The following is a 27847-nucleotide window of genomic DNA, read 5'->3' on the forward strand; positions in this document are numbered from 1 at the left end:
TTAAGTTCAAGGGGAGCACACACCTTCAATGTCAACTTAGATCAATTTTTTCAGTTTTCTTCACAGCAAGGTTTATGCTGCTGAGAAAAAGTATTATGTACGTCTAAAATAAAGTAAAAATATATAATACTGGTAGATATCCATATATGTCATTTTCTCTCCCAAGCATGGCAAGAGAGAGAAAATTATACTTTTAAGGCTAACTATGGGACTCTCATTATTCAAATTGAATTTGGGAACTTCCTCCGGCTGGTCGTTTTACGTTATTTGGAGTTTCTTACATACCGTACTTTTCGGACTATTAGCCACTACTTTTTTCTGATGATTTGAGCCATGCGGCTTATATAAGGGTGCGGCTAATCTGTGGCTTTTTCTTTCACCACTAGGGCGCATTACCGGGAATCTCCAATTAGTGCGCTTCTAGTGGTGAAAAAAAATACGAAACAATGCCTCACGGTACTGTTCCATTAGGCACTAAGTAAAAAAGCGTCAGATAATACGAAACTGTGCCGTTCGGCACTGTTCCGTTTTAAACAGAAAAGTTGGTGCCGCGTTAAAAAGCACCGTCCTGAGTTCTGCGGCCTATACAAAGGTGTGGCTTATGTATTGTTTTATTATCGAGTTTTGGAAAATAAAGCAGATGCGTCTTATATAGGGGTGCGGTTTATAGTCCGAAAAGTACGGTAATACAATGCAAAACTTTCTAGAAATTATTTTTTGTTCAGTAAAATTTATTTTAAAGAAGGTTTACGTTGTGAAGGGATTCACTGTATAATTGAGGCGTCTAATGTATAATTGAGGCGTCTACTGTATAATTGAGGCGTCTGCTGTATAATTGAGGCGTCTAATGTATAAGTTCCTTGAAAACCAATCAGCAATCCTTGGAGGCAACTCATATATTCAAGAGATTACATTATTTTATGAAACTTTCTGCATATCTGTCACCAGCTGTAAGGCAGATATTGCAAGCGGAAAAAGTAATCGACAATGATTTCACAAGGTTATTGAAGTAAATATTTCTATTTGATCTGGCAACATAGCACCTATACTATGCGTGTAACTGTTGCAGTGAGAAATTTGAAGGTTTTTATAGTGTATGTACCTGATATTTGGTGCAGGTTTGTTTTTATGAGCGTAGGCTTAGTTGTTGTTAGTGCACACCAAAAGCAGGAGATGTTGAATCTGTGAGCTATCATGCACGTGCGTACGTAATTGGGTCTGTAATTCTTAGCCTTAGTGCTCTAATAGTAAGCATCTAGACAGAACTCTTACCATAATTCTTAGCCTTAGTGCTCTAGCAGTAAGCATCTAGACAGAACTCTTACTATATGTCCCATAATTAGTACCTCAATTTTGTTTGCCTGCCACTTGCTATGCTTTGACTGTAGGACAAAGGAGACTGATGTATGGAAGCACCTGCTCTCTAGTGTCACAACCGACTATGTTTATGTGGCTAGAGATGTACTAGAGTTTAGTAAACATACAAAACTAGAGTCTTTGGTTGATTCTCTCACTAGCACAGTGGCGATGGCAGTATCAAGCGCTACCAAGGAGCTTCCTACTGGCCAGGTACAGACTTCCTAATACTTGTTGATGTTAACTAGAAATCCTTTTTTAAATTTTATTTTCTCTTTTTGTTGCTCAGCATGTCAATTCCAAATATACTGTAGTAGAGTGATGGCTGCCTCCAGACTTTTTACAAATGGCTTGTCATCTTTATTTTATGTCCTGTAGTATGTATTTTTTCGTATAATATTTAAAAAAAAATTTTTAATTTAAAAGGAAAAAATAGCAACCTGTATAATTCATTTGTTAAAATAATGTCACATTTCAGTACTGTCCAATTTTTATAATCGTTTTCACAAATACATGAATGAATTAATATACACAGTAATATTTTAGCTTTTCGTAAGTAAGATGTATGAAGAAGCTATGTATCTTGGAATGAGGTGTCAAGACTAGCATTTCAAAAACTGCTTGTCATCTTTATTCCATGTTATGAATTAGGTGCAGTGGCTCAACCAGACAGGTGGCCTAGAGCCCTAGACTAAAGCTATGTATTCTACAAAAATACATCAGTACATATTAGAGATGCCCCGATTCTAAATTCACCAGCCGATTCAGATACCGATCCGATATACCGATCCTAATTGAAAAATAATCCGATTCAGATACCGATTCAGATCTTTTGTGTTGCATAGATAGTAGCTCATTTTATTATGCAAATACAAACATAATGCAAAGAAAACATGAATATTATTGTGTTTATTTGTTTGCATTTATGGAAAAAAATATATACATATTCACATACTGACATACCGTGCATGTAGTAACAAAACAGTCCATGTTTCTTGTAATTTGTAAATAAAGGTAATTACTGTTAGTGGTACAATTCTATCTGTGATAACGAAGTCCCTCTTCTATTGTTGAATGAACTGCTGTGTCTGTACAAGTTTAGAGCAAATCAATGTTTCTTTTAAAAACCGTTAGTGATTCAATTATCTCAGTAAGACGTCTCTTTTCTTCCATCATTATCAATGTAGCCGAGCGTACTGAAGGGGGATTCCCTTGCAACAGATGTTGGAGGACAGGCTACATACCGATACGCCACTGGGGTTACCGTTTTTTGTACAATACAAACGATCCATTGTATCGTCAGGATCAAGAGAGTGATGGATAACTTTATGCGTCGACTGTTTAAATTACTTTCGTAATGCTAGTAAATAGAAATATTACACTGCATTCTTGTTTCCCACTTTTGTTATCTTGTTTGTGATTGCTTGCAATAAAACCTATCGCTGTAATTGGGAAATACCACACTTTTTGTTTACGTTCTGGCTAAAAAGTTTCCTTCGCTGTGTTGATCAGGCTATAGACATGAAATAAATTGTGTGGCAGGCCTGAAATTCATTAAGTAAAAGTAAGAAGCTTACAGCTGATGATTTTTTATTAGTATAGCAGGCTAAAATACAGTTTTCTGCTAAATGGTTGATCTGTAAAAAGTATCGGAAGGTTCAGATTTTTTAAGAAAAGATCGGCCGATACCGATTCAGATACTTGACACTCATATCGGCACCGATACCGATTCCGATACCAAAATCGGGGCAACTCTAGTACATATCATACGAATGCCGTCTATGGTTTCAGTTTACATAATGCCTGATTTGATCTCTAGAGTCTTACCAGGTGTAGATATCCAAGCACACTCATGAAGATACCGCTGCCTGTTTCAGTGGAGTGATGGCTGTTACCAGACTCTCTTCCAAAACTATGAGCTAAAGTATAGTAAAGGTTACCATGTATCGCTCAAGTCCTGTCTCGTTTGCCATCACCTCTCTACTCCTTTTGTAACATACACTAAACTCATTACTCAGCAGGTGAGCCATACTCTATAGAACTCATTAAGTTTATGTTAAAAAACTATTTTGTAGCTTTAGGTTTTTAGTCAAACCTTTACATATTTTATTCTATCATTTCATTATTATTTTCAAGTTAAATTAAACAATCAAACTAAAAATTCGGAATTGTCTGCTCATTAATGCATGAATGACAATTCTTAAAACTAGCTTTTCCTCTATTGTCAGGTATCTTCATCATTCCAAATTTTAGCAGTTTTATTCATCGGAGATTGAACATCAGCGGGTGTTATATGTTTCATTGATTTGCAAAAACGATATTTTTCCTTGACCCGGGGCTAGGAAGTTTGTGGCGTACTATATAACCTCATTATTTCTTCAGGTTACATTTTTTCAACTCTGTAAGTACCGAAATATTTGATGTAGTTTCAAAGGATGCATGTATGATATTATATACGACAAACATTCTAAAGATGTTGCATATCATGGATAAAGTAATCATTTTACAGTATTACATTTGGCAATGTGTTTTACAATAATATATACAATTATTTATTTCACTGCAATGCCTACCATCTTTTAAGTTCTTAATTCAATAATATATTTTAGTGAAAAAAAGAAGCGTGGAGGACAGTGCCTTGTGTTACCACAGCACTTACAGAAAAACTTTGATTTCTGCTAGCGAGTCAAGTGTTTGTCTTTTTTTCTTCTTGTGTGACTTGGTTTGATGTTGAGGGCACAATTTTAAGCACAAGCTAATTGACATCTGTGTTACTGTTTTTCATAGTGATGAAAAGAGCTGTGTAGGTTGACATGGGAAAGCATTTAATTTTTGTAAACTACACAAACCCAGTTCATGCGTAACTCGGGATTGTACAGGGTCGCAAACGGCAAAGCGCAAACAGTTCCAACATCTTGTTGTAAATGAAACCAGCAGTAGTACACATTAGGGAACTTTGACTAGGTATGTTTGGGTTCTCAACCAGGCTCATCACTTGACATTTGTATAGGAACCAAGGCTAGCTAGGGTCAACTAGTCACGTAATATTTTTACTAATAGACAGACATACACACCAGCGATGTCACTTTATTGTCATTATTTACGTAACCAACAAAGATTTTAGATAATGATAATAATGACTCTAATAGCTCTAACAACTTTAAACCTGTTTTACCAAATATAATATGAATATAGTGAAAAAACAAGGTTAGTAGACTGAGTCCTTAGCAAAATATAGTAGGATCCTAGTAGACTTACAATTAATTCAATGCATGGTCATAGTAGGTTGGGTGTAGACTCCCACCGTTCCATGCATGAAAGATTTATAAATTACGCATGAACAGGGATAATAACAAATTGCATTTTAAAGTTGTGTGCTCTTGTCATAGCTCAGCAACTTGCTCTAACGATTATGATATAATCTCAGTGTCAGGTCTATTGTATTAGATGGTGATTGACACTGCCTATAATGCATATATACTTGTCAATTGTGAGTTGGTTTAACAAACAAAATATCTAGCATGTTATTATAGTATTACATTGTATGAAATTTCTACTGAGTCTCTTCATGTATTCACAGCTTCTTTTACAAAAAGGAATGACTGCTACTAGTGGGTTCTCCATCTGGTTCCTTGACCTTTTGAAAACAGAAAAAGTTGTCCTCTCCTTCCCAAGTTCTATAGTCCATGTTGGTAAGGCTTCAGAACTGTCAGTTGAACACAACGAATGGTTGGAGCTTGTAAAATATCATCAGGTATGTTTTAATTTTTCGTAGTTCTCATGTAAAACTGAAATGATAAGGTTGAAATGAATTCAAAAAAGAATAATAGAATAGGGGCTGTCTATGTTTACATTAGGAGGCTGACCGAAATCGATGGAGCTAGATACTGACCAGGATTTGTATATGGTTTGGTGTCAAAATCAATCGACATAGCTAAGGAAAATACTAGTCATTACTGGTACCTGCTAGTGAACCTGCAGTTACATATTCTTCATGAAAGGACATCATCTTGGCTTTGTAAGCATTTCCGATTTCGAATAAATCAGAACAGGAACAAAAAATTTGAGATTTCCGAACTTCAGATCATCTTTGAGAAAAGCAAAGAAAATCTGACCATGCGGTTTGGTCGCGTACCATCACTCTCTTTCGTTTTTTTATGCAGTTCATTTTAACACAATCTTTGGATCTTTAGTAGAATATATTTTATTATAATAAAATATAGTTTGTTATAATATTATGTAAACTAATCAAATTATGCAAACTGTTTTATATTATATTATAATATAAAGTAGTTTGCACATTTTATTAGAATAAAATGCGCAAACTAGTTTTACCCTTCATTATACACAGAACTCTGAGCAAGTGAGCTACAAGGGGTACGAGTTTTTTTTACCAAATATGTAATATGTTCAGTAATATAGGCATACATCCTCTCTATTAATAGGTTCCTCTCTATTAATAGGTTCCTCTCTATTAATAGGTTATTAATGAGAAATTTAAGGTACTTTTTATATTACCTCCTCTTTTAATACACATTTACAATGTATGTTTGGTACACAATAATGTTAAATTATTTTAAAAAGTTTCTTTCAGTCTTCAAACAAATTAAAATTATGTACATTGTTCGAAATCCGAAACGATCTTCCGATTACAAATAAGTCGCTTTTTGCGAAAAGCTTTGTGGAACCGATTGTGGTTGAACTATAGAGGGCTCGTCAGTTTAACCTTGTTTCCTTATAACAACCGACTGTGTCTGATATATGAGCTCTGGTGATGCGTGGTTGTATTCTCAAGGTTACCACTAACCAACACTGATATCACACCCTTATATTCATTCACATCCTTCTGCTCATCGTACAAATCAAGTTACTTTTACTTAGCTGCTGACTTCAATCACAGCGACTGCTGTCAGCACCTAAAATGTATTTTTTTTAATAAAATTAACATATGTGTAAGAGTCCCATTTTTGTATTTTCGTTGATACTTCTGCGTATTATTCTACTGATCTTTATAATGAAATGGTAAAGATATGCCAGTTATATATTCAGAGGGTTTGACAGAAAACTGGCTTTAATCGCCTTCAGGAATAGCAATAGCTACATAAAAGCTTTCTAAAAGCTCTAATGCAAAATGTAACATTTTCACATGCATAAAAATGTTTGTGTCATCCATTGTAGTACCCTAGCACCAATTACTATTAAAAAATTTTCCATTTCCTATTGTTACAGTAGAAGCCTAAAGGTACGGCCACACGTAACAATCTTTTCATTGATTCCGACCGAAATCCAAAATGAAAGAAAAACACAGAATTATTCAGCCGAAATTCACAGAATTGTCTGAGCTGTGCAATCACATCGAAATCATCGACTAAACGCTTTTAATTGGCTAAACAAATTATTAGCGAGCGCGATTCTAGCAGCGGTTGCAATTTATATAGTCCGAGGCACATAACACGACACGCAAGCAAATACTATAGCGATTTGCTATGGTAAATACGATGCAACTGACTTGATTGCGCTAAAGATGACAACTCTTTCTACAACGGAACTTTTGCTGCTAAAAATAAATTGTTATTATAGACAAAAACACAATTTGTAGCCATGGTGTCAGAACGATAAAAAATCAACAATAGCGCAATCTAGGCAGTTACATCGTATGTACTATGTCGAATTGCACTAGTACTTTTATTGTCCGTCGTAATACGTGTCTTGGACTATATTAATTGCAACGGCTGCTAGAGTCGTGCTCGCTAATAATTTGTTTAGCCAATTAAAAGCTTTTCGTCGACGGTTTCGGTTTGCATGCACAGCTCAGACAATTCTGTGAATTTCAGCCGAATAATTCTGTGTTTTTCATTCATTTCGTGATTTCAGTCAGAATCAATGAAAAAATTGTTACGTGTGGCCGTACCTTTTAACTATGTCTATTTTATTTTGCAGCTTGGTCATTTTACTGTTTGGTCATTTTACTATTTGGTCATTTTTCTATTTGGTCATTTTGCTATTTGGTCATTTTGCTATTGGATCATTTTACTATTTGGTCATTTTGCTATTTGGTCATTTTACTATTTGGTCATTTTGCTATTTGGTCATTTTACTATTTGGTCATTTTGCTATTTGGTCATTTTACTATTTGATCATTTTGCTATTTGGTCATTTTTCTATTTGGTCATTTTGCTATTTGGTCATTTTGCTATTGGATCATTTTACTATTTGGTCATTTTGCTATTTGGTCATTTTACTATTTGGTCATTTTGCTATTTGGTCATTTTACTATTTGGTCATTTTGCTATTTGGTCATTTTGCTATTTGGTCATTTTGCTATTTGGTCATTTTACTATTTGGTCATTTTGCTATTTGGTCATTTTACTATTTGGTCATTTTGCTATTTGGTCATTTTGCTATTTGGTCATTTTGCTATTTGGTCATTTTACTATTTGGTCATTTTGCTATTTGGTCATTTTACTATTTGTTCATTTTACTATTTGGTCATTCCAACTATTTGTTCATTTTACTATTTGGTCATTCCAACTATTTTACGGTACTTGTTAATAGATAGAGAAAATCTATCTGCCAGATGGAGTTCATTTGCTGTATAACTGTGAAGAAGCTGAGACATGGTGTGTAAGCAGTCATCCACCTGGGATCGCTAGGTCCTGGTGCTGTCTAAAACAGCTCGCCAAAGAAGTACAGACAGTCATGAGAGAGTGTGAGGTAATGTGTCTAGCATATTGGTATAGACAAACTAGTTGTAGCATATTGATAGTCAGTTTTTCAGTTTGTTGCTTACGATCTAGCCTGTCTTGACAAACTGTTGTTTTTGCGGAGTTGTCCCCCGTCGCACGGGCGAGCAACACAACAGCTTGTTACAAGACGTACTGCACCTGATGCATCAGCTGCACTTATAGGGAGTTGTTCTCTTCCATCTGTGCGGCTTGGTTGCGATGTTATGTAGGTCGCTCCATTGGTAATCATAACGGATTTCGCGCAAAAATTTATGTAGAAAAAAAAAGATTATAACGTTTAACCAGCGACCAGTCTCTGCGGCAAACTTTAGTAGAACTTGAGAACTTAGGCAACAACAGCGACTAAACATGTCGTTGTTTGTGCGCTCAGTCAGTTTAATTTCTATTTTTGTATCAGTCAGTTTTATTTGTTCTTATGGATCTTATTTTCAACTTATTTTTTTCGTAAGTTTTACTAAAATTTACAGCAGAGTTGTAAACAACCAACAGTCCTTGGTTAGACTTTATAATCTTATTTTTTCTACATAAATCTTTGCGCGAAATCAGTTATGAGTACCAATGGAGCGACCGATATAACATCGCAATTAAGCCGCATAGACGGAAGAGAACAACTCCCTATAAGTGCAGCTGATGCATCAGGTGCAGTACGTCTTGTGACAAGCTGTTGTGTTGCTCGCCCGCGCGACGGGGGACAACTCCGCAAAAACAACAGTTTGTCAAGACAGGCTACTTACGATCATATTTGTTGGCAACAAGCCAATCATATTTGTTGGCAACAAGCCAAATGTGTAACTGGTTAATTTCTCTGTCGGTGTTTGCCGAGGGAGTTGATATCTTGCTCTAAGATTATGATGCATTGATTAATAAGGTTGTGCATGTGAGAAGCCATAATCACTGCATGTGTATGTTATAGCAATATTTTTGCATTATACAACTGCAAAACAGAAACTAGTGACTATAAAACTATATTTTAAAACCATTCATATGATTCGTTCAATGTCTACCCCTACGAGGAGATAACTCTAATGTACTCCCCATTCACCAAGCCCAAATGTTTAAAAAGTTACGCAGAACTGAAATATGATTATTTAGCACAAATTAATCAATCATGCAAAGCAAGACACAGTTGGAAAGCAACTCAAACAAATGAGAGTAAAATAATGACAAATTATGCTAAATGTTTTGATGTTCTGCTTCCAAAAACAACTACTTGACCATTTCTCATTTCTAGCCTTTTATAATCGTGTAGATTTTGTTGAAGGAATATTTACTCAAATTATTTTTGTTAGTTTTTCTGTCTGCTCTTCTCTTATATAAAATTGAGAGTAATTACAATTATATTCATTAACAAACAAATAAAAATGAACAACTTATAGGATGAAATACAACGCTGCATGACTAAGTTAATGTTTACAGTAATGGTGCTGCGTTAGTGATGTAGCCGAAAGTAGTGTCAGGTAAATAATGTAGCTATTTCTTCGGCAGATTATCGGCAGCTCATTCCGAATAGATAAATGTTTCTCCAATTCTATATTTGAAAGTACAAAGTTTCAAGACAACTCTGATTTATGACGCTCAAGTCTGCAGTTGTTACAAAATTCACTTTACAGCTAAATCGACTGAATACACAATTTGAACTGAGTGAAAGCAAAAAGTGAACAAGCGCTGATTTCTTATGGCTTAACCTGTTCATTAAACCTGGCTTTGTTCGGAGGTAGTTAGAATAATTATGTCCTTTTGGCTGATCGTTCATCTTTGCTATTGTTCACTGAGGGCCACCTTGCTGACGCACGAGTTCCTTCTTTATTTGCACTATTACCTGCTCTCAGTATCATTGGTCAACTCTTCACTTTTAGCCAATCTTGTGGTTTGCTCTAATCTGCTTCATTATTTATAACTTGTTGAAGCAACTTTATAACAAAGTGAAACACTGAAACCTTTGCTGTTACTCACATGTCATTAGGAACTAACCAGGATAATCTTACACTACACTAATGCGTGTGTATATATCCGGCTTATGCATGTTTACCCATCATAAAATTATGACGTTGCGCAAAATTCAATTTTACAGTAACAATGTGAAAAAAACATTCTTGCACTTTTGGCAAACAAATTTCTCAAAAACGATTGTATCATTTTTATATGAACTTATTGGTCTACTTTGGTAGAGATCAAATCGGTAATCATTTCCAAAGGAAGCTAGTTGTATCCAAGATTAGCTTACATATAAGCATGACAACAGTGCTTCAGACAAACAATTGCCTATAACATGTCACGAGTAGTCTTGTTTGAAACATTTATATGAAAGCGCTAGTATAAATTAGAAGTGCTTAGTAAATATTCCAAATGGTCCTTTTCGCAATTAATTATTAGAAAATTATTTTTTTCTGTAGTTTAATGTGTCATGATCACAAATTTTTTTTATTTGGCTGTTTTCATTGTTAACATGTAGCATTTGTTCTTTAGCAAAATATGGCGATGCAATTGGCGGTAGAAAAACTATCGCTATCCAAATGTTGCGAATTAAAAATCCTGCAATTCTTCTATAAATATACTGAGAAACTCAGAAAAGGCGTCATGGCCTCTATGTGACTGAGGCCAGTTTTAATTTGCCAATCTATTTGTTAACACAACGCATCATTAGCATCAGTAGTGTCAAGGTGCTTAGTGACAACAAACACCTATATTGCACCTACCTATATACCTATTTTATTGGTGGGTGTAGCCAGGCTTCGAGGGTGTTGTGTATAAACCATAAAACCTCTATTTGAACACCACCTTTATTTGAACACCACCTTTATTTGATCACCACTATAAAATAAAGGTTGAAAAATAGAGCGGCCGATGCTCATAAATCCTCTTCTGTTGCACATAAAAAACCAGTTGTGGCTGCAAACTGTAGCAAACATATCAATGAGTGCAATGAGCTTTAATTCAACATTGTTAAATATAGTTATAAAATAAGAGTATGCCTTCAAATTTGAAATAAAATGAAAGATTCCAAGCTCCAACAAATAGCAACACAAGGCGCAGGCTATAATATCATCACAGGTAAATTTTTGCAAATTCAATATTCGAAAGCTTGATGCATAGCTACAACAGATTGTTGAAAAACATTTTTTACCCATGCTACATTTTTGCTCAAGATTTAAAACAGCTTATAAATAGTGGCAGGTAGTGTAGTTGCCGTTCGTTAAGTTTCTTCACCTAATGAATTTGAGTAACTTAAGCTAGTAACTTGAGCTAGTATTGTAATCTTTACTATAATAAGGGCCACATCAGTTCGTAATTCCTTGTAGGCGTTAAGAAAAAAGATGACTGTATGTAATGTAGTTGCCAATGGCTAAGTTTCTTTATCAAATGAATCTGAGTAACTTAATCTAGTAACATAAGCTAATATTTTTACCTTTGCTAGAATTCGATCCGTGTCTGGCAGAAGCCAGCTAAGAGTATTAGGAGAAAAGATTGCACCCCTCAGGAATCGACCCTGAACATTCGGATGCATGGATGTGAAGTCAAGAGCACTACCGCTAAACCACGCAACCACCGTGCCAAAACTTCAGAATAATTGTACATATAATCATTACCCATGATGATCTCTCATGGTGCACTGGATTGAAGTGTGCGTATTTTAACCAATCGCTATCAACCGGACATACGAGCGACGACATACAAACACTTGATTTTACATATATACTAGCGGAATGCCCAGCATTGCGCGAGTATTAAAAATCAGCTTATAAACAATGAAAGGTGATGTAGTTGCCTGCCACTTGCTATTAGCCTAGCACATTGTCAATGGCAAATTTGAGTAAGCTTAATAATAAAAGCTAACTACTTGCTCTCAAGATTGAGCATGCATAAATTTATGCTACCGCTCTCCATGATGTTGCACGGTAACAGAGAGTGGTAGCGTATTTTCAACCATTTACCGACTTATGTCGCCTAAGGAATCCATCGAGCTCGTGCGGCTTAATTGGCAAGAGATGAGACTGGTGAATGGGAAGTTCTGAGATCAAATCTTCCGTGATACGTCTTCCTTATTTCAAGATTTAGTAGTTATAGCTGGACATACACAGACACAGAAGCACAGACAAACTGAGAAATATATTGATAGATTAATACCAAAGTAAAACGGTTTGGAGTAACTATAGAAAATGTTAAACAATACAAATAATAAATATTCACAACATTGTTTGTTTCGCGGTGACAGATACAAGTTATGCAACCAGTGTTACAGTTCACTAGAGTATATTTAGCAAGAAACAGATAGATGTAAACTTCATTATTATTTATTATGACTATTATTATTATGGTCAATACCATTAAAAGCAAATTAAAGCTTGAGAAAAAATAAGATAAAAAATAAAATGAAGAGTAAAGCAAAATTAGACGTGTTAAAAGAAAAAGGTCTTTTTTGCATAGTGCTGCTCTATAGTGTGGAATGGCAAGGTGTTGGTGTCTGATATAAATGTGACATACGGTATATATCGATAAGGCAGCTTCTGTGATTACAATTTTTTTGATTGCTTTATAGCAAGCTGGCTTGTTCTGTGAAGTAACAGATGGAACAATTCTTGGTATTGTGAAGTTTGAATCTTCTCTACCTTGGGAAGTCGATGGAGACCTAGAGTTGGAGACTAACAATGTTACAAAGTTTACTTCTATAGTTTCACCAAAACTTGAGGAAACAGGTTATTCTGAAGTAAGTTTGACACTCATTCATTATTTTTATTCTAGTACACAGTCTATGTTATCTAGTTTCCCTTTTGTTGACCGTGTCTTGTCCACTAAACACTCAACACCAAATTAAATTTTTTGATTGATTGGAACTTTTTGCTGTTGTCCTTGCAAGTTGAAGAGTGTTCTAAATCACTTCAACCGTTTAATCTAAACCCTATATATGCAAGTTTTAATTAAAAATCTGTTTCTGTTTTGTTTAGTCTGTAGCACGTATATAGCATTTCAAAATTGTTTGACATTATAGCATTTTTAACGTTTTTTGAACCGCGGCACATTTTTTACATCTACAAAATCCTCGGGCTTACCACTAAACAAAATAACACCGAATGGCACTCCAACGCTGTAATATATATAGTTAATAAACGTATAAAAGTCTTTATACACCCACTCAGTGTGAGACCCAAGTCACAACATAGATATCCTTGTAGGAATGGTAAAAAGACACATGAAGCTCTTGGCAGCCTACCGAAGCCTAAAAATAATTGTTTCAATCTGCGAAAATATATTGCTTTGATGATAGTGCTCAAACTTTAAACCTTCAACTTAATAAACTGGTGCTTTAACCAACTACATTAACTAGTCACCTCCCTAACCATTAGAATAATTGCGTAAATAATTATTCCTTATGCTCTGCGACAGAAAAAGCTAACTGATTGACGACAGCTAATAATAAGATAAATGAAGTTTGAAAACCGGCCATTTATTGTTATTTTCTCACAGCACACCTGATGATCTCATGGCACACTAAAATCACTGCCTGGCATGATTCACCGTATTATTTGAATGACGGTCAATTGTTTTATACATGCTTTTTCGAGTTGAGGATCAATGCTTGTCAGTTAGGATATAGCTGTAGTGAAATAGGCTAATATAAACATTTATATTACATTCTGCTTGTCAGTACGCTTACAAAGGCTACCTAAACTTCAAATCAAGCGCTGGCTGGACTGTAGAAGTATTTTATATTGGTTCTCTTGGATCCACTCGACTTAAGGCCAGTGGTTTGTCTGTGACACGCGCCTTACTAGATGGACAATATATCACCACCTGTGAGAGCCCGGGGCTTCTCGCAAGGAATCGGTATGTTTACATTCTATTCATGGATTAAATAATCAATAATAATATCCTCAAGGCAGCTTCATCTAACAGATATCACATCTTATTCAGATATGGACATGAAATCTATCAACATGTCAACCATTGGTCGTCGCAAGGGGCAGCAAGCAGCTGGATGTTCTATGAGGCTGGAGAGTTCGCCAAGTGCACCCAGACAGGTCATCACGCATGTCTTGACCAGTTTCGAGCTGATGGTAGCACACAGTTTTGGCTTGCATCTCGATGAAAGCATATTGATGGTGCTATGAGAGGTCTGAGCAACAACACGAAAGACCAACATAGAATATTCTGCGCCGTTAGCATGGGTTTTCTCTTCAAGGCAAGAGTTTATTAGAAGGGTTGAGGAAGGCTGATCAGCTTCAAAGAGACCATTAAATAAGAATTCATGTCCATATAGGTTGGACCCAAGAGTTGTTAAGCCAGTTGGTGCATTGGCAAGTTTTTTCATCAAAGTACTTAATAATTATATAATAAATTCTCAGGAACATTTGTGGATTTATCTCTTCTGCTTGTAAACATGAAAACTAAATGTTGATACAATAATGTCAGCCTATTTAGCTTAACTCTAGTCTTCAGCAATGTTATCATATCATGTGATTTACTGCACCCTGCAATAAAAATAGTTATTTGTTACTTTTATCTTAAGCTCGGATTGAATTGAATAGCCCCATGCTTGTTTCTTATCAAATCATTAAAGACAGATGTCAAGTGTATAAACTTGTCTCACACTCGTCAGGTCTTATGCAGCTAGTATTTGTCAAGTATATTCAATTGCCTCTTGAGGTTAACATTTGTCGAGTAGTTTTAATTATTTCCCGTGGCCTACAGTCATACAGAGTGATATGTAGCGTGTAGGAGTGAGCAGCCACTTATTGAGAGAGAATATCTTAGTTTTTTGGTAGTTTCCACTATCTCTTCAGCAGATCCTCGTCGCTATGCGGAGCAGGCTGGGCTTAATTTCCGCTCAAGTTTTTGGCCAGCACTCCTTGCGGAATGCTTCTTGTTTAGGTTCCTTCTTGCCTAAGCTAGCTCACACCATAATATTTTAGCCGTGACACATTGCTTGAACAGTGGAGTCAGTCCAACAGCGATTACTAGAGAAGTATTCAAATTTTGTCTCTATTTGTACTACTAGGAGAAGAACTTCATGAACATAATACCATATCTTACTAGGTGTACGTTTCATGGCTTAAACTTTTCAGGTATTGTTTTCCTGAAATGTTACAATCGGCTCGGCTCCCAGATCAGAAACCTATCACAACCTTGACTGATTACTGTCCTTATCATTAGACCAAAGCAAGCCATAAGTTAATTATTCCGGCTGTTGTGGTTTATTTACATAGCTCGTTAGGAACATTTTGGGACATGCATTTATAATTTATAGCTATGCAGCTCGAACGAAAGGTTATTCGTACAGTCATCCCTTATGAGCTGCAGATAAATGCGTCCGTTTAAGATCAACGTAATTACTCTACCAATTACACGTAGAAAAGATGGAAAAAAACTGTTGGCTAATGATATTATTAGCAAAGAAACCTGTTGAGGTTGATGAGAGTACATCTATTCATGATGAGAGTACATCTATTCACAATGAATCCAGTTTCTTAGGAATTTTGCCCTAAAATAAATTCCTAGCTTGTGATGTATTTTCAAGTAGTGGGTTAGGTATAGCTTGGCAGATTGTACAATTATAAGCCATTGGGTTGTTGAAGATATTGGTTAGATGAAAAAGTAACCTATAGTAAATGGCTCAAAACATAGTAGCGGCAATGAGCTAGAGAGAAAAGGAGGTAAGCATTGGAAGAGGCAATGAATGACGCTGAGGAGGGTCCTCGGAATGAAAAGGTCAGCCAGTCTTCAGAGGGTCAGAGTCACCTGCTTCATGAAATGGTTCATAGATAAAGTTGGAAAGCTTGCGGTATTGGAACTTGGCTTCAAAAATCTTACAGGGATAGCAGACATAAATAAAATTAGAGCAGATGGGAATTACCATTGATATTGAATGCATTAATATATTGTGAAAACTGAAATAAAGGCTTGTGATTTCTTATCCGGGCGAAGCAATCAAAATTGTGATGCGCTTATTGGTTCAGAATTAATTACGTATAGGATGACAGTTAACGATTAAAATTGATGCGACCTTATTTTTTTTTAATTTGGGCACAAATAAAAAGCTATTAAGAATGATTGGATTATAACTGGCCAAAAAGGCATATACAGAAGATGCCTCAAGTTGAACTGGCCACGGGTAGTTCCAAGACCAGCTCTCAGTCTAATAGGTTCCTAACTAAATTTGTTAAACAATGTTCACAAACTTTAAGTTCGACGAACTCATGCCGATCGACTATGCCTCATGCCGAACGAATGCCAATCGACGCCTTGTCAATTGGCATCTTTTCTATACAAACATTTATTATTGGTGTATTTCAACAAATAAAACTGTCAGGTATGTGCGGTTGGATCGAGTACTGCAGTATAACAATCTCGATTTAATTTTAACCATTTACAATGCAGGCTAGTTGCGTTAAAGCTCGGCTTTCCGATGATGATGACAACAGGTCTTCGCACAAACTACTATTAAATTTATGTAGACAAAATATTTTCACTTGGGACATACATGCACATTGTATACCAAAGCTACTAGTATAATACCACTAGTATAAAACCTCCTAATACTGTTTATAAACCAAGTCATAAATGTTTTTTTTGGTAATTAATTATGTTACAACTCTTTTTTATAGTTGACTAATGTCAATATTTGGCACTTGAATGTTTGTATCGTAATGAACTTTTAAAAACTTTAGTAGATTTTATCAGAAAGTATCGGTATTTTTTATTATTTGATATAGTTTTTGATGTTTGAGGTGATCTGATAGCCAGGATGTTTCAAGATTAAAATCAGCAAAACTTGATCGCGGTTAGAACGCTCAGAAGAAATATGTGCTAAAGTAACGCCACCAGTTGTGTGGCTGCCGGTCTCTTTCATAATTGATATCGGCTATTGCGTTCAAATTGCAGCATTGCGCGACTCTATTCCGCCGCTCTTTGCCGAAGCGCACTTCTGCTTGAATCTGAGCATTCTAAGAAAGAAGTTCGTTCAAACTACTATGGACTGGGTAGGTCTGCAAAAACAAGAATTACATCAAATTAACCTCGTTGTTTTGTTTTGTTCGCATCGCAAATATTCTGAAATTGCTCATAATAAAGAAAAGAAAAAATACACATATGAATTAACACATATTTTATTAAGTAGTAGCTATGAAAGTTGTGATGCAGGCCTCAACGCACAATAGCTAATCAAGGCTTGAAAGTCAGTAAGGAAGTAAGCTCCAGGGTGGGCTATCCCAGGCTATTTAACATAATTTATACTGTTTCAGTCCCTTCTAAATTTAACAATGCATTTCATCTCCTTGAGATAAACAGGATGACTAGTCCATGCCTCAAACATTTTGTATAAAACTTGTCTCTGGCCACAAGTTAACATAGCGGCAGGCTTAAATAAAGAGAGTTTAGACTGTCGAGTAAGGTAGTATGGTGCAGGTTGAGATTCAAGGTGAAAAGAATATGCTGTTTGACCCAAGAGACACAGACTCCATTGGTAAAGCTTTAATATAGAACTAGCTTTTTTCAATAATGGAGCTGCATGATAAGTAACAGGTTTTCTGTATACAATTCTTAAAATACACTTTTGTGTAATTAAAATTTTGTCAAGATAGCCTTTGGCGCATTTCCTAAGCTACCCAACAGTAAACTAGTTTACTGTTGATCAGACAGTTATAAAGATATTGTAAATGATGTCTTACAGTTTAGCATTATTTACAATGTCGACAGACATCATTTACAATGATATTGTAAATGATGTCTGTAGTTTAGCATCATTAGTTCAGCAGAGTGCACAGTCGATACGAGTTTTCTTGACCAATTTTGATCCTTGGGTGATCCAATGTGATGGGGGGGTTACTTATTGATCTGGTCTTGGGGTTGTCTACACGTGCAATTATGTGAACTAGACAACTCCCAGTAGTTGAGCAATTCAATAAATTATGCCCATTGCAATAATTATATGCATATATGCTCATGCTCTAAAGCCTGTTAGCTTTGGACGAATATAAAGCTTTTGCTGGCTCAAATAACTATTGACACCGTTTTAACTCACCACAATTTCTATTCCTACTCATGAAAAATAGCGGGTAGTATAGAGGTGCTTATGATACCTTCATGCCTCTATCTTATAAGATATACCAAAAGACAACAACTGCCAAAAGTTAAGAGGACTGCTTGTTTATTATGAGTTTATTGAACAAGATAAAGGGTAGAAATGACATAGTTTGAATGTACATGTACATCTTCAGTTCTATTTAATATTCATCTCACAAACATGTTCTGCTGATGTCTACAAATGTATAAATATTTGTAGCTGTAAATCAACCATTACTGTACCAAACTAGTACTATTCTAAAATTGATAATCAGTTTATTCTATAAAAGTTATATATAACAACAATAATTTTGAAAGTTAAATGGCAAAATTTTATTTAATAGTAGCCAAAATTTAAATTAAATAAAGCTATATTTAACACTGCATTGAAAGTACTATTATATATACTTTAATAGCATTGTTGTTGTAAGAAATGAAGTTCTGTACAGGTGCTAAACAATCAATGGCTGATAGCACTTATTAATCTTTCTAATGGGCCTGAGAGTTTGACAATCAAGTTTGATGTGTTATATTAGTTATATAGCCATTAAGTGTTAGGCTTGCATTGGGAGCTCTTACCTTGTAGAGCTCTTATGGCACAATTGCGCCATGCTCTTACTAACAGCACTCCGTGAACTTAAGTTCTGTTTGTCTCAGTTACATTTCCTGTCTTGATTGTGCACTTCACAATCCAGACACTCTGTATGATGCACTGCTCCTTCCCAGAATGAATGCCAGTTGATCTGTTGATCTTGGGTGGTCTGTGAGTCTTGTGTGGTCTTTTTGACACGCCACAGTGTTATGCATGTGATTAATTGTCCTTCAAGGCATTTTTCTGTCAGCCTTTGAGCCAACAACATGTAGTTTTTGTAGCTCTGGTTCCAATGCTGATACTTATTTTGTATTTAAGTTTCGCCATTACGCCAATATCATATACATATACGATCAAGAATTAACCAGAAGGAGTATCATATACTATATAGCAATCTTCTCGAATGTGTTATTAAAGTAAATGTTTATCTTTCATTTTATGTGTTTTATTTAATAAGTTCACAATAGCTTCACAGATGATCGATTGTATAACTACCATACTTTCAATAACCATTTATCGACAATCAAGTTACTGTTTTATTGTAGTCTAATGGTGTTGACAAGCATAATTAATAAATGTGAATAGAATATACACTATGCCTCATCACCCGTATGTAACAGAATAACGATGAACGAGGAGATTCGCTACACTCTGTGATGCCGATTTCACTAGTTTTAAACTGCTGCTTGTCAATATTGCGTTTTATATTCAATGTCAGGTTAACTGTTAGTTTAACTAGTAATTCATGACTCATCTAGAAAATATAGGAAATTGTATGTCATGTTTGTTCGTTATCATATTATGACTGTTTATAAAAATTACTTCTTAGCGCAGCTGAAAGATTAACCTCGTTTTGCAAAAGCATTTTACTTTCTGTTCTACTAACTACCATTTTAACATAAACCACTCACTTGAGAGATAAAATATAGAAGATCTGATATGCTTTTGAACACTGCTATTCTTTGAAGTACAAAAAAGAGACACCACAGACAGAAGTACATGTATATTCACAGTAAATAGTTAAATTACCGTTGCTTAAAATCTTGCATTGCAATTCAATCATTACGGAATAGCTTTGAATTAATTTCTATTTTTTAAATAATTGCTATTATGGTTACAATTTTTTAATCAGAGTTTATCAAAATTATAAGAGGTCTGCAGATTTCCAAGTATTACAGTGTATTTATAGTACTATATTTATAATGCTATATTTATGATGCTGTATTTATAATACTATATTTATAATGCTATATTTAGAATACTATATTCATACTTCTATGTTTATAATACTATATTTATAATGCTATATTTATAATACTATATTCAAATGCTATATTTATAATGCTATATTTTCAACGCTATATTTATATTACTGTATTTAATATTAACTTTAGTTGCATGATATTCACTAGACTAATAACATTGTTAGTATGTTTCAATAATATTAAATATAGATGTCTGTGACTCAAAAGTAAAGTTAACAACTGATTGAGCAGACTGCCTATTAGACTGATCTTTTGACCTTATGAGATGCTTGATATGATTTGACGAATCAGTGGCTATAGTACTATAGCTCTGGATCGTAATATTTATCACTGAAATAAAAGCCAATCAAAAACAAGACTACATGTAGTTTTTCAACTAAGAAACATGATATCTTCAAAAGTTTACTGTTACATCTTAAAGTAGAACCTCCTACTACTCAAAATATCTGCTTCGCGGTTCTGAAAACATGAGTCAGGTCAATTCTGCGTATATTAGCACCTAACAAAATATTCCTTTTCAGCGAGAAGGAAATCCCAAGCTTGCAACTAAAACATAAACAGGAAATTGAACAGTAAAAAACAAAAATATATCTGTTATTATTACGTTGGTGCTAACCATGCTGCTATTATTGGTAACAAATACACTGACAGTCTAGAGCGCCGTGAGAGATCGTCAGGTATAATTACTATACATACAAATATTCGGACATGTCAGTGACCAGTTGAGTGGCACAGTTGTTTGAGTGGTCGGTCTGTGAGAGTTGGAAGCCAGTGCGATAAAATCTTTTTTCCAACCATCAACTGTTACTTTGAACAGACGGTCGAACGTGCTCTTATTAGAGTAAATATTGAATAATGTTATTAAGCGGCAATGCATGACATTGATCATTAAAATATTTAGTTGAAAACAGGCTATTTTTACGGATGTTTGTACTCACTTTTAATTACTGGGTTGACAGCAATTTGGAAAACTTTTATTTATTAGAAACAATTTGCAACTCATGGGAAGTAGGCACAGACTGTGGCCAGACAGCGCTTTAGCGAGCGGACTGCTTTAGTTGGACTGAGAGTTTCATAGAGATAGTGTGCCTGCCTATCGTGGTGAGCCTGCGCTATAGACCAAACGGTTAAACAAGCTGGGATTCAAAAGCATTCTTTCAATAGAAGTTTTGGAACTAGAAGCTTGCTTAGATGTTTAAAAATTGCTGCTGTCTGTGAAATGCGACGTTGTAAAATTAACTGCTAGCATGTATTAACCACTAACATGGATTAACTATCAACTTCTCCTAACTACTAACACATATCAACTACTAACTTATATTCACTGCTAGCATGTATTAAATGTTAACCTATATTAACTGCTAATACATATTAATTGCTAACTTATACTCACTGTTAACATGTATTAACTACTAACTTATATTCACTGCTAACATGTATTAAATGTTAACCTATATTAACTGCTAACACATATTAATTGCTAACTTATACTCACTGTTAACATGTATTGACTAATAACTGTTATTAACTGCTAACATGTATTAACTGCTAACTTATATCAACCGCTAACATGTATTACCTGCTAACTTATATTAACTGCTAACATGTACAAGCTACTAACTTATATTAACTGCTAACATGTACAAGCTACTAACTTATATTAATTGCTAACATGTATCAACTACTAACTTATATCAAATTCTAACATGTATCAACTACTAACTTATATCAAATTCTAACATATATTAACAGCTAACCTAGTTTGTACGAGTTATAATTTTTGTTGTAATGATACTTAAGCATATGAAAATACTCTCCCAGAGCAGGTGTGAATTTATCAGTTCTCTGAGGTACGAGTGATCATTATGTCAATATTTAAACAGATAACCTACTTGGACTTTGATTCGCTATTAGCCTAAGAAATACTTTTCTGTGTGATGCTGCTTGGTCATTCCTATGACAGCGTGTCTGTAGCTATGGAAGCAGCGCACTTTCACCACTGATCACTCACTAGTAAAGACAAGTAGAGTTGCTTTGAACTGAACAACGTGGTAAGACCTATAGATACTTGTGTTAGTAACCCACAAGTTTTAAGTATCAGCTCTGACTACTAATGCATGAATATAGCAGCTTGTGATTCTTTCTTATCAGGATGATCGCTGAGCTAGTTACATATACACATGAGAATTTGTGGGGTATAAATTGTTTAGTTTGTCTTGCAGTCTGAAGCTTGTGAAAGCTCTATTGAAAGCGGATGATTAGCTGCATTGTGTTACAAAGTTATCATAGTTTGAAACTAAACATATATAGGCCTATGCTAGCATTAGTGTTGTTGGTTGAGCAGTGGGGGTAGGAGAGTAACTCAAAGCATAGAATATACTGTGTGATCCAAAATCATGTTAAGGCATGACGTGACATGACTTGCTAGGAGCTCATCCTATTTTTATGAGGAGTTGAAGCAGATTGCTTGCTTTTATATACGTAGATGTTTATTGCAGAATCATTGAACTCGCTGGAGTTGAATACCAAAAACCAGATGTACGCCCTCTCAAAGGTAAATACCAAGAAGTATTATAATTTTATAATTTTTTTTGTTCAATTAGATGCAGCTCCGTGTGAAGTTTTCAAGTCTTCTCATGAAAGTGGTCGTCTGTTGTACAAAATAGCCTATCTGATAATTACTACAACAAATGAAACCTGCACATAGACGTTCCTTGGTTTAATAAAAAAGTCTACCTTTGCAATAATAAAGTGTTACTTGCTGCCATAGGTAATTAGTAGTAATTTCATACTATCTTATATGACAGGTTAGTAGTTAGTGCGGGTCGGTAGTTGGTGCGGGTCAGTAGTTGGTACGGGTCGGTAGTTGGTACGGGTCAGTAGTTGGTACGGGTCAGTAGTTGGTACGGGTTAGTATGGGTTAGAACAGGTTAATAGCTAGTACAGGTTAGTAGTTGTATGTTATAAGCTCATACTAGAGTGTTCTTTCAGTTAGTGACAAGTAGATACCGTAATGCATTTGCATGTTGGCTACTTGTAATATAAAACAAGGTTAATCAAAAATATTCAGTTAGCATTAAATATTTATGTAATAAATTAATTTATTCTTTTCCTCCAAACTCTATGCATACGGCAAAGTGTAACGCTGCAGCATCCTATATAGGGGCGGATGTAACTTTTGTAAATTCCTTATTAGCATTGGCATTAGTACTTGTATGTATTTGTATGTTATATATGTAAGCATGGATCTACACTAGATCATCATTCAGTTAACTTTAAGAAGGTAAATGGCATGCAGCATTTGCACCCTAGTAAGTAGTTTTGAAATTCGAAGTCCAAATATGTGTAGGGATATGGAAATTGTGTCAAATTACTTGAACTGCTAAATCATGTAATTCCTAAATAATCACCAGACTGTCACACATTGCAAATTCCTTCTGTTTGGTTAGCAATATAACGAGGATATTGCTGCGCAGCACCAAGCTGCTACGATGACACACCAACCTCCCCTTGACCACCACGGCGATACACGCCCACAGCAGAATGCCATCACCGATCTCACGCCAGTCCCTACTGTCGACCCGTAGGCAAACCAAATCAGCAGCCTCACTGCTACCCAATGAACTCTCAAGTCCTCATCTCCACAGCGCAAATTGCTTGTCAGTAGAAACACGGCAATACAGATGATCAGCTCACTTGTTCTCCACAGAGCCTTCTCCTAAGCATCTGTTTAACGCCTGCTTATATAGAGAGACCTGTTAGTCACTCGGCTTTCCTGTGAAAAGCTAGCTTTTCAAAGCCCTGGCTCTCCATGTAAGCCAGCCCCTTGTTACCGGCTATTCACTAGGAATCCTCGGATATTCACATAATATCCCACAGTTTTGTCATTTGTAGAGTCACCAAAAGCATGGCATTTGGAGCAGCTGGAAGTTACGCCAGTGTTTCTGGATTCTTTTCATCAGCGTTGCTGTTTTCATTTGTTGGTATATGATACACTCTTGGCATAACAAACAAGGTGAGCATCGCATATTTTTATGCGCATTTCTATGTATATACATTTTGACAAAAGCACTTTTGTTTAACAGATCCTATTCATTTATGATAGATTATCACTACCTTATGGGAAGTGTGGAGTGGAACACAGCCAGTCCTGCATATTCTACTAGCCAAGCACACGATACAACAAAACTTATATACAATACCAAACAGAGTACGGAACAGGCTGATGGTAGTAATACTAGCATAAATTCAGTTTCAACCAAGAAATCCATACGGACTTCTCGCCATATGACGTCTACTACAGACCTCTCAAAGGCTGACTCTACCACAATCCCTGAGAAGATGGTTCCAGAAGGAATAAATATTGAGGAGCAACTTATTCATCTGGCAGTAAAACTGTCTCGAGCTAATAGAGAGTCTGTATCCTCCATAGATTCTCTTGGCATAAACCCAGCTTATCGAAAGGTTTGTTGTTATTTTGTGTATCTAAAAATTGTTTTTGTCATTATTGAACTATCCTTATTGCTAGGATTTACATCGACCGAAGAAAAATAAATTTTGTTTTCAGATATCAGTAGATTATGACATAGCAGTACACAGAAAGTAGTTGTATCTGGTACTTATGAAAATAATGATTAAAATCGAAGAATAATTTTTTTTAGAAATTCTGCTTTTGAGTGTTGGCGATCAAATATATTTACGGGGTTGTAAAACTCGTCTCAAATATTTTTTTTTCAGTAAAATGAAACCTTTTAGCTTACATTTTATAGGGTTATCTTCTTTAAATGTATCAATTTTAAAGAAGGATAAAGAGACTGTAGAAACATGGAGCACCTTTGAACTCAATGGCAATCAGCTTTCATTTTTAGATTTAAACAAAAAAAGGTTTTTTGTTGTTTTCTTGTGCTACACAAAATTCTGAATCACCTTCAGCTTCAAACTGACCAAAATAAGTCTACATGTAGACTCTTTTTAAACTAACATTAAAGTTCTGGTAGTCAGGGGGCAGTGAGAGAGCATTAGATGTTATAACTAGCTGCACAAATATTCTGAGGTGTAGCACGGCACTTGAATGGTGCAGGTGGTAAATTCTGTAACTCCTGTCTTCGATTCTGTTGAAAATAATTTGTTTTCCTAATTTCTAAGCGTAACTTCAGATGACCAGACACGACTATTATAATTATAGTAAAAATTAGATTATGAATTACTTGGGATTGACGTTTGCTCCACAAAATATTTTAAACATGGCAGCATTTAAAAAACAGCATGAAGCAATCAAAGATAGCAGAAGATGCACCTAAATACTACATGTACATCAATTTTTACTATGTAGGAATATATATGTTTATCTAAGTTGACAGCTCAGCTGTTTACCAATCAGATTTATCTGCTCAGCGCTGTACTTTATTCCATAATTGTTAGTGAAAGTTACTCTATTTATCGACTGAACAGATTTTAATGCTGGCTCATAATGACTAATCAAACGACCACTACATTAGAAAGGTCTTCTAGTTGTGGATGTTCAGAGACAAAAGTCCTCCATATATTTGTAGGTTATGGAGCTAGTAGATGAACTGACAGAGCTGAGATCTATTCGTACCAAATGCCTAAATGGAACGGAATCGAGTAAGTGTGTCTCTATGATACTTGTATCTACTCGGTTATCACACAGTCGAAAACAGCTTTTCAGGAGTGAAAATAGTGTATAACACCAAAAATCTTAACACCAAACAGCTTTTAACGAGTGAAAACAGTGTATAACACCGTTAATGTTAACACCAAACAGCTTTTAAGGAGTGAAAATAGTGTATAACACCGTTAATGTTAACACCAAACAGCTTTTCAGGAATGAAAATAATGTATAACACCGTTAATCTTAACACCAAACAGCTTTTAAGGAGTGAAAATAATGTATAACACCGTTAATGTTAACACCAAATTGCTATAAGTTACTGCTGGTTGGAGATTAATACCAGCTAGAAAGATATCTGGTGTATGTATAAAGGATATTTTATCTGCTGCAGGAAAATATTGTGCAGAGTCAGTGAGCAGTATAATTACTGTGGTTGTTAATTTCGTGCATAACTCCACGGACGGGGTGTTGGAAAAGTTTCTAACTACCATATTCCAGCTCTATCCCAACATTCGTATCATAGTCGGAGTTCCTGACAGCCACGTCGAGGAAAAACACAAGAATCCTCAGGTTGAACTTATGAAAATGAAGCAAGGGTAAGTTGAGTATTTTCAGTATTAGAGAGCTATAGTCCATAGTTACCAGAACATAGACATGGAAACTGGCACAAACAGACACTATTTTTAGTATTAGATAGCTATAGTCTATAGTTACCTAGTTATAAACATGGATACTGGTACATACACTATTTTTAGTATTAGAGAGCTATTATAATCCATGGTTACCAGATCATAGACATAAATACTGGTACAAACAGACACTATTTTTAGTATTAGAGAGCTATTATAGTCCATGGTTACGAGATCATAGACATGGATACTGATACAGACACTATTTCTAGTATCAGAGAGATCCATGGTTACCTGATCATAAACAGGCGAGTTCTGGTACAAACTCACACCGGCCTTGAAAAAAATTATGTAAAACATGTTTGCTGTTGCAACAATCTCTCAATTAACCAACAATTATTGCTTCACATCTAACACTGATTTCATCACCGTACACACACTCTTACTATTTACTACAATCTCAACTCTTGCGGTAGACTTTGGCTAGAATGTGCGTCCAGATTAGAATCTATACTTGAAATATCTATACTTTAGACTAAATATTATTTTAACTTTGAACTAGTTACAACTTTACAAGCAGTGGCAGTTGTAAGTCGTAGATGGCAAAGGATCAACTGCATGCTTAATGTACATCATCTTCAGAGATTCCCTCAAATTTTGTAGAAATTCTCTTTCAAGCTGCTAAAAAAGTTTTCTCAAAATACTATCTGTTTAAAAAAATAAATGTATGCTCAATGTTTAAATTTACCATTAAAAACTAAAACATTCTCAAAAAATTAATAATTTACTCACAACTTGTTGACAGCTTGTTTTACCTTAGCCTGTCTTGACAAACTGTTGATTTTGCGGAGTTGTCCTCCGGCGAGCGCGTCGAGCAAAACAACAGCTAGTCACAATACGCATTGCACCTGATGCATCAGCTGCACTGAAAGGGAGTTATTCTCTTCCATCTATGCGGCTTGGCTGCGATGTTATGTCAGTCGCTTCTTTGGTAATCATAGCGAATTTAGCCCAAAAATTAATGTAGAAAAAAATAAGATAACAACGTTTAGCCAGAGACCAGTCTCTGCGATAAACTTTAGTAGACTTAGGCAACAACAGCAACTAAACATGTTGTTATTCGTGCGCTCAGTCAGTTCTCTTTGTATTTTTGTATCAGTCAGTTTTATTTGTTCTTATTGATTTTATTTTTAATATATTTTTTTCCCAAGTTTTACTAAAGTTTACCGCAGAGACTGGTCTTTGGTTAAACGTTTTTATCTTATTTTTTCTACATAAATTTTTGGGCTAAATCCGTTATGATTACCAATGGAGCGACTGACATAACATCGCAGCCAAGTCGCATAGACGTAGGAGAACAACTCCCTTTCAGTGCAGCTGATGGATCAGGTGCAGTGCGTATTGCGACAATACAAGCTGTTGTTTTGCTCACTTCGCTTGACAGAGGACAACTCCGCAAAAACAACAGTTTGTCAAGGCAGGCTAGTTTTACCTACAAACATATGTTTAAAAAAAGGAGTCAGTTCATTATTGTATCTTGAGTTTTTGAGCTCTTCTCAGACAACCTTATA

The 27847-nt window shown here is 35.3% G+C and overlaps 1 protein-coding gene across 2 annotated transcripts in view; it reads left to right on the top strand.

The window, feature by feature from the left end:
• LOC137393692 (uncharacterized) overlaps positions 1–14600 on the top strand; it is a 40748-nt gene extending 26148 nt beyond the window's left edge. For both annotated transcript variants that reach the window (XM_068080337.1, XM_068080338.1), the window contains 7 exons: positions 1389–1569; positions 3234–3377; positions 4937–5110; positions 7912–8070; positions 12640–12807; positions 13747–13925; positions 14013–14600. In XM_068080337.1, the coding sequence (XP_067936438.1) occupies positions 1389–1569; positions 3234–3377; positions 4937–5110; positions 7912–8070; positions 12640–12807; positions 13747–13925; positions 14013–14187 (1180 nt within the window). In that variant the 3' untranslated portion in view covers positions 14188–14600. The remainder of the gene's footprint in view (positions 1–1388; positions 1570–3233; positions 3378–4936; positions 5111–7911; positions 8071–12639; positions 12808–13746; positions 13926–14012) is intronic.
• Positions 14601–27847: the final 13247 nt, after the last annotated feature.

This window comes from Watersipora subatra, chromosome 4 (assembly GCF_963576615.1).
Source record: "Watersipora subatra chromosome 4, tzWatSuba1.1, whole genome shotgun sequence".
Taxonomy (NCBI): domain Eukaryota; kingdom Metazoa; phylum Bryozoa; class Gymnolaemata; order Cheilostomatida; family Watersiporidae; genus Watersipora; species Watersipora subatra.